This window comes from Homalodisca vitripennis, chromosome 1 (genome assembly GCF_021130785.1).
Source record: "Homalodisca vitripennis isolate AUS2020 chromosome 1, UT_GWSS_2.1, whole genome shotgun sequence".
In the NCBI taxonomy this organism is placed as follows: domain Eukaryota; kingdom Metazoa; phylum Arthropoda; class Insecta; order Hemiptera; family Cicadellidae; genus Homalodisca; species Homalodisca vitripennis.
The window spans coordinates 178,323,921-178,341,037 of NC_060207.1; the positions used below are offsets into that span (position 1 = coordinate 178,323,921).

General features: G+C 31.2%; 1 protein-coding gene across 2 annotated transcripts in view; it reads right to left on the reverse strand.

Moving 5' to 3' along the window:
* Positions 1–16,613, reverse strand: part of LOC124352771 — a 29,836-nt gene extending 13,223 nt beyond the window's left edge. The window contains exons 1-5 of one of the 2 annotated variants that reach the window (XM_046802433.1): positions 16,499–16,613; positions 15,991–16,067; positions 12,426–12,546; positions 8,688–8,889; positions 6,916–7,134 (exon numbers count right to left, since the gene is read on the reverse strand). In XM_046802433.1, coding sequence (XP_046658389.1) covers positions 6,916–7,134; positions 8,688–8,889; positions 12,426–12,546; positions 15,991–16,067; positions 16,499–16,577 — 698 coding nt within the window. In that variant the 5' untranslated portion in view covers positions 16,578–16,613. The remainder of the gene's footprint in view (positions 1–6,915; positions 7,135–8,687; positions 8,890–12,425; positions 12,547–15,990; positions 16,068–16,498) is intronic. The other variant, XM_046802434.1, reaches the window with a different exon arrangement.
* Between the last annotated feature and the right edge of the window lie 504 nt (positions 16,614–17,117).

The window sequence follows — 17,117 nt, forward strand, 5'->3', positions numbered from 1 at the left end:
ATAATAAAAATAAAACATCAACACAGAAAATGAAAATTAAGAATGAATTATATATATAAAGACAAACACACATTTAAACAATAATAAAAATTTCTAAGGAAACTAATTATTTAACGTGTCGAAATTTGTTTATGGATTACACCATTTTATTTCAATAATTTTAGTTTAGTCCAATTTAATTGAGATTTGGGTTCAATTATAAAAACACACTTGTTGTCTATGAATTTATATAATGGTCATCATTGTTGGTTATAGAAAACGTCAGCATACAGGAAAACCTACATACAGGCGTGAATCTTACTCATATAAAAGAAATATAAAACATCTTTACATACAGGAATGAATCTTAGTCATGTATAAGAAGTATAAAAGAATGTTACACAGTCTATAATACCGCATTTATTTTCAGAAATAGAGAAGCAAAGTGCTTATTACAAAATTTAATTCAGCAGTAAATTCTCATTCAAGGAGATAATTGAAAGCGTAGTGTCTGTTACCAGATATACGAGCTGTCAGTAGAAACTTTTCTAATTACAGAGCGTGAGGAACACACATTGTGGTAAAACAACGATGTATTATTTATTGTTTACTTCAGCTTTATTGAAGATTTTAATATTTACGAGATATTAACTTTACAATTCTTTTATTCTATTTTATATCACTTATTGTGTTTCGGTTCATTTTACAGTAATAATGGAAAGTGTCTCGGATCCTGTTATCCTTTCAAATCATCCATCAACGTCAATAAGAAACATCAATAAAGTAGTGAGCTGAAGTAACTACAGTGATATTTTTTGATTATTTACACTAAAGTACCTTTTAACATGATTCAATGTCATTTATAAGAAACTATATCTCCAATTAGTCGATCAATCATCTAAGTGTGGTCACTAATTGGGATTAGCCTACTGCTTAGCAAATTATTTTACCATTCTTAAGGTGAATTTGTGTGAAGAGCATCCTTTTTCGATACTAAAACAAGGAATTAATATTGTCTACTATGTTACATATCCATCAACTGAAGTCATAATGTTTTTGACATAAGTATAATAAAACTTTAGCTGTAACTATTAAACTATAAGTTTACTTATAACTTAATTGATTTGGGCGGGGAATTTTGTAACAATTTCTGAAAATACCGTAAAGCAATATAATAAATATTGGTTTTGGATTTTTTTACTAATTTTGTCAACATTAAGTAATACTTTCAATGAATGAATGTTTATTACAAGTTGTAAACGGTTTTCTAAAACAGTTACTGTTTCTATCCAGGACACTATACAATAATGGTATTCTTGATACAAAATAACGTAAGCCATATTATATTATATTATCCTGCTTTATATTATAATATGTTTAATATGCGTTTAATATGTTTCAATCACACTTCGTGTACAATTTTTAATGTTACGTTTTTATGTTTGGGTATACGTCATTAAAAATGTTCTTCCAGAACTATCAGACAACTATCAGAATTCTTGATTTCATGCAAGAATGTATCTTAACAATTTTAAGATTAGCTCATACAAGTTATAGGTAATATTGACTCTATGATGACCAGAATTTTAACATAAGATTGTTAAAAATAAGTTAGTGTACTTTGTATTTTACACAATGGTACTAATTCGCTTGATCATAGGGATGAAACATAGAAGTGAAAAAAATTCTTAGAAATATCAAGTTATACCATACAGTAATTTTGCACTGAATGACACCAGTAAAATATTTATTAAAGACACATGTCGTACCAACTATCTTAATCCAAAGTTTAGTTGGAATCAGTAGATTGACTTCCACGTTTTAATTGTACATTAAGATAAAGGAACGCGGTCCATTTTATTATAAGAAAAGAATGAAATATATAGTAACACATATTGGAAGAGCATTATCGTCATCCAATTCACGAGCAAAAGCAGCCAATGTTCCAGGATACGAATCCTGGAAGGTCCACAATCGTAAAATCTTACAGCCACTTTCACAAGCCATGGAACCTAACGCTTTTGGCGATCCTCCAATACGTATAATTCAACTTAGTGGCGTAAATTGTGAAACAAACAACATAATTCATAACTCAAACCAGCCTATTCATAACACATAACACTGTACCATTCAGATTATATTGGCAATTCATAAAAAGTGTATTTTAATATTAAAAATATGATTTAAAATTAAAGTTGAGAACCGTGGAGGGTTTAAGAAATGAATAATTGATGCGTATTTATTCACTACCATACTTTGTAGATATTTTTGCTTCGAATTTTATATTATAGTAATTTTCTATTTATTAATGTGCGCTATTACATGAAATATAACTAAGACCTCTGATTATGAATCTGTGTGAATGTATAAGAAACCATTTTACACTTTCTCGTATATTTACAACAAATGTGATTTGTTTTATTATTTTATTTTATTTCTACAATACCAATAATTTTTTTATTAATTATTATTATTTTATTAATTAGTTATTAATTTTTAAACCTTTTTTTAGATTAATATCTAACTAATATAGGTAATTTTATAAAAGTTTTGATCTAAGCTAGTTTGTACTTTAATATTTTAATATTCAATATCACAATAAATTAAAATATTTAATGTCTTCATAAATTACACTTCTCATTAGCAAATTAAAAATATTGTATGCATTCGATTTCAAGCCGTAATTCTAGACATACTCAAACAATCAAATGGGTATATACACAAAAATGTTTAACAATTTTGAAAATCTGACTCATTATGCTATGAACATTGTTATTCTGAGCTACAAGATGTTCGAAATTTCAATTATCTATTTATTTGCATAGTTTTTTTTAAAATTGGTTAAAACCGGTTTTACTTGACAGATAGACGAGGTAGCGAGTAATAAAACAACTCTTATTTAGATGGAGGGTATGGTACATAATATCCATGGTCGGACCACCCTATTTTTCATCAGTACACAATTCACAGTGAAAATAATTACGTCCTTTGCCGTTTAGGTTGCTATGACGGCAACATAGCAGGTGAAGTAAAAATGTTTTATGAAACCATCTAATCCAACAAAGCAGCTTTATAACTATTATTATAGTAACATTACTCTTTTTGGTCTTTCAACTGTGTTTTATGATTCATTCATAAAAGATAAAATGTTTGTCTAAAGCATTATTATACCAAAATATTGTCTATTAATCTGAGACACAATAGAGGAAAGAAATTTGAGTGTTCTACAAAACCCATAGAAAATTTGGCGTATGGCCATTCGAGTAACCATTCGAGTTCCCTTAATTTTGAAATAATTCTGATCTATGGATTTTGAAATTCTTCATCGTTGAAATTGATAAATCAGTGAAGTTAGAAGGTTTGTTTAAGGTTTAGTTTTATTTGAAATTTTCTTCAACAAAATGCTGGCAGCTTGTAAACCACTTTGATGTGGATTGTTCTGCAAAGCGATTCTACATCTATCTTAAAAGAATCATTTCATCAGGAAGTAGCTGGAAAGTGCCCTGTGTCTTTGATATACGATGGAAGATTTCTCAACAGGTTTTGCGGTTTTCATCTAAGAATGCTGAGATTCGCTCAGTAGGAGAAACTATGCTTGCAATGATGGGTTTGCCAGGAGGTGGTCTTCATGGTACGTGAGTTTTTGTTAAGTGGAAGAAAATTTTTTTTTTTTTTTTGCTATTGGGAGATGTAGCTAACACATCTTTTTACTAGGTTAAATGTAGATATTAATTCTTTATCTGTACTTTTTTATGTAGAACTCTCACTTATCTGCCTTTCTGCGTCTTTCATGTAATCTGTCAGAATATAATTTCATTTGTCCGTAAGGCAAAATCATAATTTGATCATTATCTTTATGTAACCTTATTGTTTTTCGTTCGCATGAGATATGTTTTTGGATTTAGAACTACTCTCTGGTAGATCTTGTTTTGAAATATTTGGCAAGATTATACTTATGAACTGCACAACAGGGTGTTCTAGTGGAAGCAGTGGAGGTTGCCAAGATGAGCTGTCTTTGAATTTAAGTAAACATTGATGGATTTTATTTTGATCGTCACAATCTTTTTGTCAGAAATAATATCTTATTCTTATGTTTCTTGTGAATTCCAACGCATTAGCTAAGAATTTAAAGTGGTTAAATTTGTGTGGTGTTGGATAAAAGGTTGACTTTCTTTAATATCAACAGGTTTTTAGCCGATGGTTTTTAATAGTATAAATTTTCAACGTTCATGAGAAAGCTATAAGTTTTTTAATTATTTTGATTTAATTTTAAAACATTTATGATTTTTGTGTGTTTGTGGTTTTTGTCGCTTTAAAACTTGCTTGGAGATTGTTTATTAATTTTAATTACTTTAAAGTTTGTTTGTTCTAGTTTAAATGTGTGTGGTTCATTACAAGTTGTTCAGATCTATTGATTATAAATCTTTTAGTACCAAATAGGATTTCATCGTAAAATTGCACAGGGTCTGTGTTTTTCTGTCAAGAATATGAAATGAAAATCTTGTGCAGATGTGTTCCATGCTCCTGCGCCAAAAATCATATAAGAATTCAATACTAATCGTGTAAGCTCTAGAGCTTATAAGTGCCATAAAAAGCTATAGCATATACCTAAAAAGCTTATATAGCATATAAGTGCCATACACAATGACATATTGTGAAAGGATGAATGGAGGTAAAGTAAAAACAGGGAATTTTAGACGAATACCATGTGGCGTGATACCAATTGATAGACAAACATTCAAAACCAAATTATGGCACTTTAATTTTGCTATTTTTAAGTATAAGATCTAAAATTTTATATGAGATCAGGTGATTTGTTCATTTTTCAAGTATGATATATGCTGTGAAGAGTGCAACGATGAAGGTGAAGTTGGTTCGTTACCAGTAGGTTTGATAAAACCTTAACGTATTGTCGTGTGCTCCCTAGTGGCTCAAAACAAATTCAAAAGAATACTGCAATTGTATATACAACATTTCGTTGTCATTTAAACTTCTTCAAGTACACAAAACACTGTATAAAAATAAATAAACACCTCATAGCAAACTTTATAAAACGTATTATAAGTTTTGAAATTGAAAAAATTTAGATATCTCTTCTGTTATAAATTTCGATTCCTACCCCATAAAATTTATAATTGTATACAGTATCTAATAAGGGTTTCAATATCTGTCTAAATGAATGATATAACCCTCAACCGTATAGAACTATTAATTAATAAAATTACACGTGTCTCCAAACTCAAATGGTGTAAGCGTAGAAATACTCCTATTAACTAAACTAACTCATGTGAAGAAGTCAAGTGATTGAATTCTTTATCTAAAGCATATTGAAATTTACCTGCTTAGGTCCTTTAACCAATATATCTTATACTTTGATACCAGCCACTCGGCAAAATTAATCAGAAAATATTGTGGAAGGGCGTTGTCAAAATTTGAGTTTTTAGATCATAAATCATTCAACATATTATTAAATCAGATAGTTACGAATCAAGATAAAGACGCCAATAAAGTATTTATATGCTATAACGCACATTTGCACTTAAATGGAGCCAGAATTGTCGTGAGAGGAGTGCAAACTTGGGGTTGGAGGAACAAGGAAAGCTAATTGATTACCTAGTAGTTCAAATCTGTATTTGACTCGGTGCCTTTGTCTGTAGGGGTTTGTTGTCGGGTCCTTGTTGTGAGTATTTGAAGGGTACAAATTCAAAACAACTATCAATACTATATAACCTCTTAAAAGTCAATCAGTCAATCAATTTGAATGAATATTTGTGTTATATGATTCTTAAAAGTTAACTTTTACGTTTGCCAATCAATTTGTTTAATGGATTTTTAATTAGATATAGCTATGGCAGAGATGTAGTGTTCGTTATAGAAGGAAATTCTTCTCCATATCTTCACTTTGAAATTTTGATAACTAGGATGGTCGATAGCCAAGTGGTCTAAGATGTCGGACTTTGGATCAGAGTTAGGGAAAGCCTAGCTTCAAATCCTGCCTGTGTCCGTCGAATTTGTTTTGGAAACTATCGACTTTGTACTGGATTGACTATCCTTCTCATACTGTTTCATAAGATCCTCGCATGGGCCAGTGGCCCAGTGGCTCTGTTTTTAAATTCATTATAAAATTATATTTTAAAGTCATTACAAAAAAATTAACTTATCTTTCTGCTATATAATTTTCAGAATATCTTTTTAAAATCATTTTTTACAAAAATGAGTCAATTAAGATATGTTTAACTGTCGTGTATATCTAACAAATTTTAAGCCAAGGAGAAACTTACAGAAAAGGAGTTAAAACTTAAAAACTTTAAAGTCTTGAAAGGCTCGCTGAATTTTTACGATAGCGAAGATCTATAAAAGGACAAAAACAAATCATTTGATACAACTCTATGAATTTAAATATCAGGCTCTTAAAGTTTAAAGTAAGTTTATTGTAATAACTTCTGGGACGTTCAAGTCATCAACCTCTCTCTGATCAGAATGCACAAAAATAATTAACACCCTAACTAGAGAATCCTCAATCACCACAAAGTTGTGTTGGCTTTATAATTACGTAAAAATGTTTCACTTTTATCTCCAACATTATTTTTCTTATAGGTTTTCTTCAAATTTACGAATTGCATGATAAAATATATGATACTTAAAACAAAAAGAACCATTAATCTATATAAAACTATAGTATTGACGTAGATATGTTTTGAGCGTAAAAACAATGAGTTGTAAGATTGATGATTGCGTAAGGTATTATTCCTAGATACAAGCCAGTTTAGGATGTAAAAGTTTTCATTCAAATAATGTGGCTATTTTAATTTCTTGGAAAGAGTAACATATTTTTATATACTAATAATATATAGTTCCAATTTTTCTGCTGAATTTATTTGGGGGTTAGGTTACAATTTAAGCAACATCCAGTTATTTGCTATTTTTATAAATTACCTCTTTTTTAAGCTGAACTGCCTCCTGACGTTGTCTATTTTGTAGTAAACGGGCTGGGCTGGCGTGGTGGTATACAGGGCTTCACTAAAACTAAGGAAAACATGAAGGTCAGGTTGCATCAGGTCGTCAGGGTAGCGGAAGAAGTCTGCAGAGACCGGCGGTAGTGCACCAGCCTGGAAAGATCTGCTGATGGCGGATGATAGTTGTTCCGTCCAGTAACTAAAAAAATTAACAGTAATCACCATTATCTTTTTTATAAGCAATGCTACACTTAGGTATTTTTATGATAACGGTTATAGAAGATCTATAATTTTAATGTAACAGCTGTTTTCTGTAATGCTTTACTATTAGAGGCTTTAACGTATAAGTTTTAATACTTAATATATAATAATATTCCTAAAGACATCTAACTGCCATTTTAAAATAATTTTTCATTTCTCATTTTAATAATTCCTAGGAATTTAATAAATAACCAAGTTGTAATAACCAAGTTAACTGCTACTTCTCTCTATCACCACAGTCGTAGTATACTGCACATAGTTACGTTAGGTAATAATTCAACTTTTGCTATAGATAGCAGCAGTGAAAAATTTCGACAACAGTTTCTTTTGACATTGTGGAATGGCATATTTTGCAGCAGCTGAGGAAACAAAAACGAAAGGATAAGGTTCTAACATGACTCAATGAACGATTCACAGAGAAATTTAATTTATTTCATTGGAATTTGTAAAAAATGTTCCACTCTCCGACATCAGGGGCTCAAAATACTGATCTTTATAGTCTAATCATCCAAAAATGGATCATGAGATTCGAATGTAGTCCAGTGACTATGACTTATCACTGGAGTATTTCGTGTTTCATTTAAGGAGGATATGACTATGATGTTCCAGTTGTTCAGAAGGAAATTTCGTGTGAACCCACATATAAGAAATACTCCATCATAAGAGCTCCATATTATTATTGTCTTACATCAACTGGTGATCTGCTTTTGTTACAGAATTATACAACCTCAGCTTCTCTATTAATTATTAATGAATCGACGTGCTGTGTAACGACCAGCTGATGACAAACAGAAAGTCAGCTGATGAAGTGATTTCTGTGTTCCTTTTGTCTTAACAATAATCATTTCTGTGTCAAGGTCATAATTTAATCTCTATGCTTAGCATAAACCTAGTCTGAAAAGCTGTACTCATTTCTTGCCTAAGGCGAGTTTCTTTCATTCAAATTAAAATTTTGCAATAGTTGAGATTACAGTATAGGTTTTACCTTCAGCTTTTTATTTTATTTTAGCCAAGTCTTGTACTGTTTATTACAGTAGAATATAGAAAATTATATCTGGTTGCGAAATATTTCTTTAAAAACATGCTCTCCGTGACCTTGGTTATCAAATAGAAACCATGTTTTTACTCCAAAATTTTATTCTGGATATACAAATATTAATAAAAGTTAGCAAATCCAACAAAAGAAATTGCTGGTTAGCCAAGTGTATTCTTGAAAATCCTTCACGTACTGTAGGTTGAGTTGATGGCAGAGCTAAACTTCAACTACCGTGGTATGTCTTCCAATACTATGATGTTCCAGTTGTTCAGAAGGAAATTTCGTGTGAACCACATATAAGAATGAATTTTAATTGGGCTTTAAAATGTTACATGGAAACTGAGATTGCCCTAGAGTTCCAAAAATGTAGGAATATTTAATGTGGAGGTCTATCACCGACTAAACAATTTCCAGTAATATATGTTTATAATAACGATGATACATAATTAACTCACCCACTAATAACCACAGCTCTATTGAGTGTCATCTGTACCCGAGCCTCGAAGGCTGAGGCGTACAAGGAGAGGAAGTGGAAAGGCTGCATCAGAGGACTGCTGCCTAACAGCTTAGAGGAGAACCGCCTTAAACATGGTGCCAACCTCGTAATGTAACGTCCATCAAGCAGGTTTGCCAACTTCAGAGCTATAGAATGTTTACCTGAAACATTCATATACTGCTAAATCAGTAATAATGAATCATAATTTAAAACTTTAAAAATAGGTTATCTTGATTTATTTGTACATTACTTCCAACATGTACACCAGTATAGATATATAAGGGAAGATTGTGGCTCTCGGATCCAGCTACCATGACACCATAAAGCATTAACAATAATGTGATGTAGATAATTTCATGGGTATCATAGTGCACACTAATTAGATTGAGGAACTTGAATATACAAAACTTTTATGTACATGGTTAATGTTTTTATGTTTGAATTATGCTTGAGAATAGCAATTTCTCAATATAAATAGGCATGTAAGGATCTAGGTAATGACCAAATATGCTATATTTCATTGCCATCAGAGTTGCATTTACCAAATGAGCAATTGTGATCATCGTTACTTAAAAGCAAACCATAGAAGATTTTAATATAATGTTTTTCTTATCAAGTATACCATCAATTTACTCCCTATTATAATTAGATCTAATGTAGGTTTACTGGCACCTTCATCTTCAAAATTTTAAATTATTTCCTTCCCCTTTTTTATGTTTAGAGGCCGTGGGTGCTCTTTTAACGTTTTCATGATGGAATAAGATTCCGAAAATCTGCTTTGACCCAACTACCGCCAAAACGTACGAACATATACTGCTAATATAAGATAATTACCTTTCTGACTGTACACTGTTGGACTCCTGGGCATCGACTGGCCTACATAGAAATTAAGTTCCTTTCAACTTTCAATCTATTAAATAATATATAGCCTTAAATAACGCTCATTCATAATACACAAACTGATACGCGCCATCAATGAACTCGATCTTGTCTATGTTTTTAACGCAAATTTTCAGGTCTGTGGCTCATTCTTTCTTTGAATATATTCCTAAGTGATAGCCTTCGTAACGCTCAAGCAACCTATGGACGGATGCACTATCACAAAACACGGTGTTAGCTGTATGGAAATGAAGGTTCGTGAAAAATGTCAAGCCTATGCATCAATTTGTTGTCAGGATCTGCGGGCAGGCTGACAGATTGACATGTATTGGAATGCATATTTGTCACCCCATCAAATGAAGGTCAGTAAAAAATCTTCTTAAAAAGTTACTAAAACAATTTTTTCGTTCACTTCATTTCCCACCAACAGTTTTCCGTCGATTCTAGTTAAGACCCTTATTTTAACCGCTACAAGCTTTATAATAGAAGTCAGCAAGGTGAAATTGGCATAATATTATTCAAATTTGACCTTGAGAGCAAAGTTTTGTGTCATAACTACAAGAGACAAGGCAAAGTGTCGTTTTTGTATAGTACTTCATTCCCAATTTGACGATTCTTCATCAGTTCGAGTTACGAGCAGATAATTCTTCACTGTTTTCCATTTTTCAGACTTTTCCAAGTAATGCTGCTCACGACGGCAGTTGTTCATAAACCGCCGTCCTGTATCTCTCAGTACGGTAATTTCCCTTGCCTCGAGTTTCATATTTGTGCACGTCATATCCTCTTGTAAGAGCACATTTAGAGAGACAGAAAAGTGTTGTTTGCAAATCTTAAACGCAAGGTAAATTCAACTGTTGCAGCTTTATGAACGTTCGTTTCCACGAGTCTTTGTGTCCCAAATTAGCAATTACTCGAATTGCTTTTTATAAGCCGTAAACTTTAAGAATTTTGGCACTGTGTCGTCCCCCCACAGCATCACTCTGTAGGAAAAGTGTGGATATTTTCAGGTATTTATCGGTAGGGCAGTCAGTATTTAACCAATTAATTAAGACATGCTTGAGGGTAATTTTGAACTCACATAATTTTAATGAACATCTCAGGTCAAACATTGACACACCGCGGACATACGGTGACATACCTAGGAATTTAGTTTAACGGACTTCTTCAACCATAGCGTCATACAACATGGCAGATTCATCACAGTCATGATCACCAGAGTGCAGAGAAACAGTTATCAAACTTGTTTTTGCAATATTGGTTTTTAGATTTAATTATTTATGTTAATTTGTATATAAAAATAAGCACTTGTATCCTTCAGTCAGTTACATATAGAGGGTTGTGTAGTATATGGGATTATCCAGTACTCCATTATTCGCCTCCCTTCCACGGAGACATACGTACATAGTTCCACTGTCATCTCCCCACGGTGACTAGTTCTATAGTGTTTGACCCCTCCCATAGAGACATACAGTGCATAGTTGCTGTGTGTATGCACACAACATGGAGATACACAACACACAGTTGCTCTGTTCTGGGTAACTAGTCCGCCCTCGGAGACTGGGAAAACATACAATATCAATTTGTTTACGCATGGGAATTGGATAACCAGCTAAGAAGCGACCAGCAACGGATTTATGATAAAACATTAAATATACTTGAACAATTTACTTACTTGTTGCTTTATTGCTTATTTAAATTGGTTGTAGTATTACTACTTCTGTTCCCATACAGCATATATGAGAGGTTTAAGCAATTAACGCTAGTTACTTTACACTAACTAAAAATAATATAATAAATAACTTAATTATTTTAGGTAATAGGAACTCCAACGTAGACTCAGTTTTTAAGAAGCCAAAACAGATTTCCAAGATAGCACCTTCTCTGCATTACGCAACATCCTAGGATATCAACACTACAAGTTGTTCTGCGCATATAAAATTTGTTAGCGTTAGATTTTTCTCCAAAGATTCTAATTTCTAGTCTTATGAACGGGCGGTCATCCAATATTATAATTTAGAGTAATATAAGTTACTTTAAACATTAACTAGATCGTTTCATTTTTTAAATCTCGTGTTGTATAAGATTATAAAATATGATACAATTTAAAACGAACATGCAATTGTTCTAATCAGTCGCAAAAATGTCAGTACCAATCATTTTCAGACTGATCTTGTATAATTTCTTTGTTTCACAAACAGCTTATTCCAACAGTATATGCAGTGAAATATCAGTCAGGTTTACCAACTGTCCGAATAGTATAGTAAAACTTGCCCGAAACCTCCCAAAAACGGGCTTTTATGAATTATTTGGTGTAACTCACAAGGAAATTATAACATAACTGGTATTTTTGAAATAAGTAAAAATATACTTTCTTTATATTAAGTAAAAGACGGGTGTTTCATTGTTTTTAGATTTACTTCAACCCTACATCTTCTGATTTCTGATCTTGAAAAAGTTGTCATTATAATACGTAAAAACTAAACACAATTTTATACAGATTTATTTTAATATGTCCCAATGCATACTAATAAGATAACTGTGGCAGATTGAAAATTTGGACCAGAACCAATTTTTGAGCGTTTCGAGTGAACGACGCAACCAATAACTAACTTAACCATATTGATTTCTTGCTCATATTATTACGCACAACTTCCATTTAATTTTTGCTGTATCTCTTATAGTTTCCAAGATTCCTACAGTAGAATATATAAAGTTGAGAATACACTGTGTAGTACTACAAAACTTTCACAAGTCCATTGGCTTAAGTTTATTAATTACTCTGAAAACTTTTAAAAAATAACTACATCAACAAACTTACTCGATTTCTGATTTCCTTCAACGACAATGAATGGCTTTCTTTTTCCCATGGGCAGAACTGGGTCTTCCATATACAGGCATTTCTGTTGAAAACTTTCCAAAATCTCCTTGGATATGTTACTCTGTAAAACACACCACGCTATGTTATGCTTGGGTGAAATAGCCTAAGTGCACTTCAAACAACTTAAACATCAATTTTTAGTTAAAAATTACTTTGACAGTTAATATTAGTTATAAAACTAGTTATTTTCAGTTTATTTTACCAATTCATATGCTATAAGCTGAAACAGGGATGAAATTAAATATGAAATTTACCAAATGAAAAAATCGACCTTGATTTTGGAATCTTGGGGTGTAATTCTTTTTGTTTCCAGTTTTATGTTTGAATTCTAGATTTACGTGAAGGGTGTAGTAACATGTTGCTTGTGTTAGTAAAAACACTAATACAATCTGATTTAAACATTAAATATGGTTGAATATTTATTAATAAATTACCAAGTGGAAGATATACTGTTTCCATTAACTCCACTTTTATTAACATCCACGTTCTACTTGGAAACGAACGTTGTATCAATCTCATTTTCTGTTTTCACATTGTTAGTAACTTCACAAAGTTATTTTTGTTTTATTTTCCTCATCTTTATCAACAAAGCCTTATTAATGGAAGTAATATATACTCTACTAAATTTAAATTTCGTTTGAAACTTATAACATTTTTAAATAACACATCAACAATTGTTTAGTATTTAAGCATTTTAGCGTAATAGTTTTAAATTTTTAATTGAATTTGTAATGGATAACCTAAGGGTTTATTCTGTGACCACCATCTTTAAACCTTGGTAAATGTCATAGTGGAAAATATGAAAGTGGTTTCATACATTAATGATGTATGTAAACATAATTATTCCATAGGCAAAAATGTTGTTAAATTAAACATGTGAATATTATATTCACATATTAATATAATATTCCGTTACAGAAGGTGTATATGGCCTACAAGTCTGGCATAACACGGTATATATATATAATTAAACTTGTTTCGTTTGCAATTATTTAACAGTTGTTGTACCGTCATATTCAAGTCAGGTTTGTTAAGCCAAGATAAACTTGTGCCATCTTGTAACTATTTACTGGATGAAGCTTATTAAGGAAATTATCTAATGGATCCGTAATTGATATATCTCATATGTTACGTTTAGTCGGGACTAATAACCTTAGTTACCGAGCTCACAAGTCAACCGAATATTGTATAAAGCCACCAAAACTTTTATAGAAATTTTAGAGATATAGCAAACACCGCCATAAGTTTCGTCATAAGAGTAGTTGCTCTAGGCAGATTTCTATACGTTGTCGAATATCTGTAATGGTGTTAAGCAGTATTGTGCTAGCTATTTATTTCTTTTCTTGGCGGCATATACGGAGTGTGTCACAATAGGGTGAGTAGTCAGGAGATGAAGCATATAAAATGGATACATCTTAAGTAAAAGGTTAAATGAACAACTTTGGAGGTATACTGACATACGGGTATTTGGTAATTGGATTTATCCCGAATTGGTTAAATGATGTAACATTTATAGATTTCTTATGTATAAAATAAAACGTATCTTTAGATTCTTTACTAATGTTCTTTTCTATTCTTCACGTCATTTGAGCTGTGAGTTGAGAAGTAGTTTGCTATCCACATAGTTACATGTTAATTTTAATTAATTACTTTATACGGATTTGTATTACATTAAATCGCTTATAGCAGCTGTGAGCACATATAGCTCTAACCCACGCGATCATCCGCCGTTGGTCACCAGGTTATGTTAGTGGGCCTGTTAGCCGTAACCTCGCCTAGTAAAATAATACATTCTTTGACTTTTTAAGCCACAGATGTCCTTAAATATTTTATAAACTGTTTGGAAAGTATATAAAAATATTGTGAGTGTTTGTCATAAATCTTAATTTCAGACTTAATATTATATTAATATATGTTATAATTTATATATATATATATATATATATATATATATATATATATATATATATATATTATTTGTGTGCCTCCAGATGACAGCATCTTTGAGATTAAAATGCACATATAAAAAATTATTTTAAAAACCATTAATGATATTACTTATTTTTGCTGTTATGTTACTATTATGTTATGCTACAAATTTTAACTATTTTTGCGAGTCAAAAATAGCAAAATAAATCCAAATAACAAAAATCATAGCTTTTACAACTCCATACATCCCTAATCCATATGGACAGGTATTTCATGCAAATAATTCTTAAAATATTTAAAGATGAATGTAAGTCAATGTATGTCTATGTAAACAATGCCTAATTAGCGCAGAGACCATAGGTACTCCCTTAGCATGTGTCCTGAGGCCCCTGTTGCCATTAGTCCTACATGCAGAGTTTAGGTACGGGATAATTATAGTTGCACTAATACTAGCAGTTGCCAACTGCTTCTTGCGCAAGTTTTTAAATCGAAATCCGTAGCCTTCTTAGTAATTGCAATAATGATGTATATTGTGGTGTATTTTTTATAATTAATATTATGTACATTCATATTAATTATATCTTTAAACACATCGCGTACCGAACGTACAATTAAACGGGATCTAAAATTGTTCGCACAGTGAAAAAGTCAATGTCTTTTAACTTCAGCCGGCAAGGTACGGTAACGTCACAACCAAATATGTTATGGTAAAGTACCAGCAGTTTGTTTCGGAGACCGAGCAGACTATGCCACCTGTTCGGTGTTTACTGACATTTGCGTAACATTTGTTCTTAATTTGGAAGCAGCTAGTTGAAAGTGTTTTTATTTTATTCCCTATTTTTATTAAGCGTATGTATCTGACTGCTCAGTCCTTTGAATAGGCCAGTTATTAGGTAGGAAGCTTGCAATGATAAAGGCAAAACTACATATTCATATGAAGGTGAATCACGGTTAACCAGTAGTGTATGTGACTGTCACTGTTGAACAATTTTCTGTGAGCCTAATTTAATCCAATATTTGCCACACGATCCTCGACAGCTGAGACGGAATTTACTATCTAGTACGATCTAACTTGTCCAGACGTGTCTATCAGTTTTTTTCACCGGACCTGCTAATCCCTAATCCATGGAATTTTAAATTAAAGTCAGTTTATTCTGCCTATAGTGTTTAGATGTTCAAAAGTACTTGAATAATTCTCTGGAATTTTGGTCGGATTAGGATTCTAGGTTTGTGGATTTTAGAAAGACAATAATCATTGTTGATTTTGTATTGGTAGGGAATTATTTTGGTTTTTAAATTATCCGGGAAAGTTATTTATGACTCCTTAGAGTATTCGCAAAATTATAGAAACAAACTCTAAAAAATGTATAACGCATTTTGTTACTTATAAATTTTTGTGATGTATAAATATTATTATATTATATTATAAATATTATATATGTCTTCGTAAATGTTATAATTTACAAATATTTGACAAATATTATTTTTGCAAAGAAAGAATGTCTTAGTAAATGTAATCTATATATTTACTAAATAATTGTTTTAATTATAACCTGTGTAAGTAATTTTAACTTGCCTCGTCTCTTTTAAACACGTTGAGTACCTCTTCAAGATTTCTGTACAAACCAAGTTCGTTTCGGGTCTCAGATACTTCTGAAAATAAAAAAATAAAAGTGATAACAAACGTATTAAAATGTAATTTCTATCATTACTTGTATATTCCTTAAACTTGACTAGTCCAAATTACTTCTGTAAAGTTAAGTTGGTGTTTGTAATGTAAAATGTTACATTATTAATTCTATATCAGTATTTAATGAACTTAGAAAAAGATACTCATGGCATTTGATCTGACTGTTGCAAATTAAATATATATGTCATGGAAACATAGTTGACGAAAATATTATTACACAATTTAATAAAACTTTATAGTGAATGAATTGTACTCCATATACATAAAAATGGTATTCAGTACTAACGCTCATTATAACAATTTATACATTTCTTGTCATTGGGATTAAATGACATTTTAAATTTACCACCAATTATTTATTTATATATTTTTTAATACGAACTACATCACTTACCATCAGCGTAAAGAATGTGTGCATGGCATGGAATAGTCAGTAATAGTAGTCGTAAGAGTGTGGCAGAAATATACAACATTGTTTTTTATCAATCGAGACCATCTTAATATCGAATGAGCTTGAGATAAGGAAATTCTTTCACACCTCACCTACAATATAATGATGGGAAATAATAACTTTAAAATTTTAAAATGTTGCAAAGTTCTTTTTGTTTATTATCTTACAGAAATTCTTAAAGTGGTCATCTTTGTTAATTTTTTAATAGATTTCAATACGACTTTTTATTTAGATTCCTATTTTACTGATTAACGACCTTCCTTGTTTTATTACAAACCTAACCTTCTATTACAATATTATTGTTTGGAAATAAACAAAACTATGATTATAAATAAACACAAATATTCCCATGACTCATTGAACCGTCTTAGCAGGTCTGGTTATTTGAGGCTCAGCGTCTCAACCTATTGAAAAGATCGTTTCTGTTGCAGAAACATGAAATTCATGTGGATAGTTATTGAGGATAAATACTGATATAGAATTAATAATGTAACTTTTGACATTACAAACACCAACTAAACTTTGCAGAAGTAGTTTGCACTTGACAAGTTTAAGGTGTATA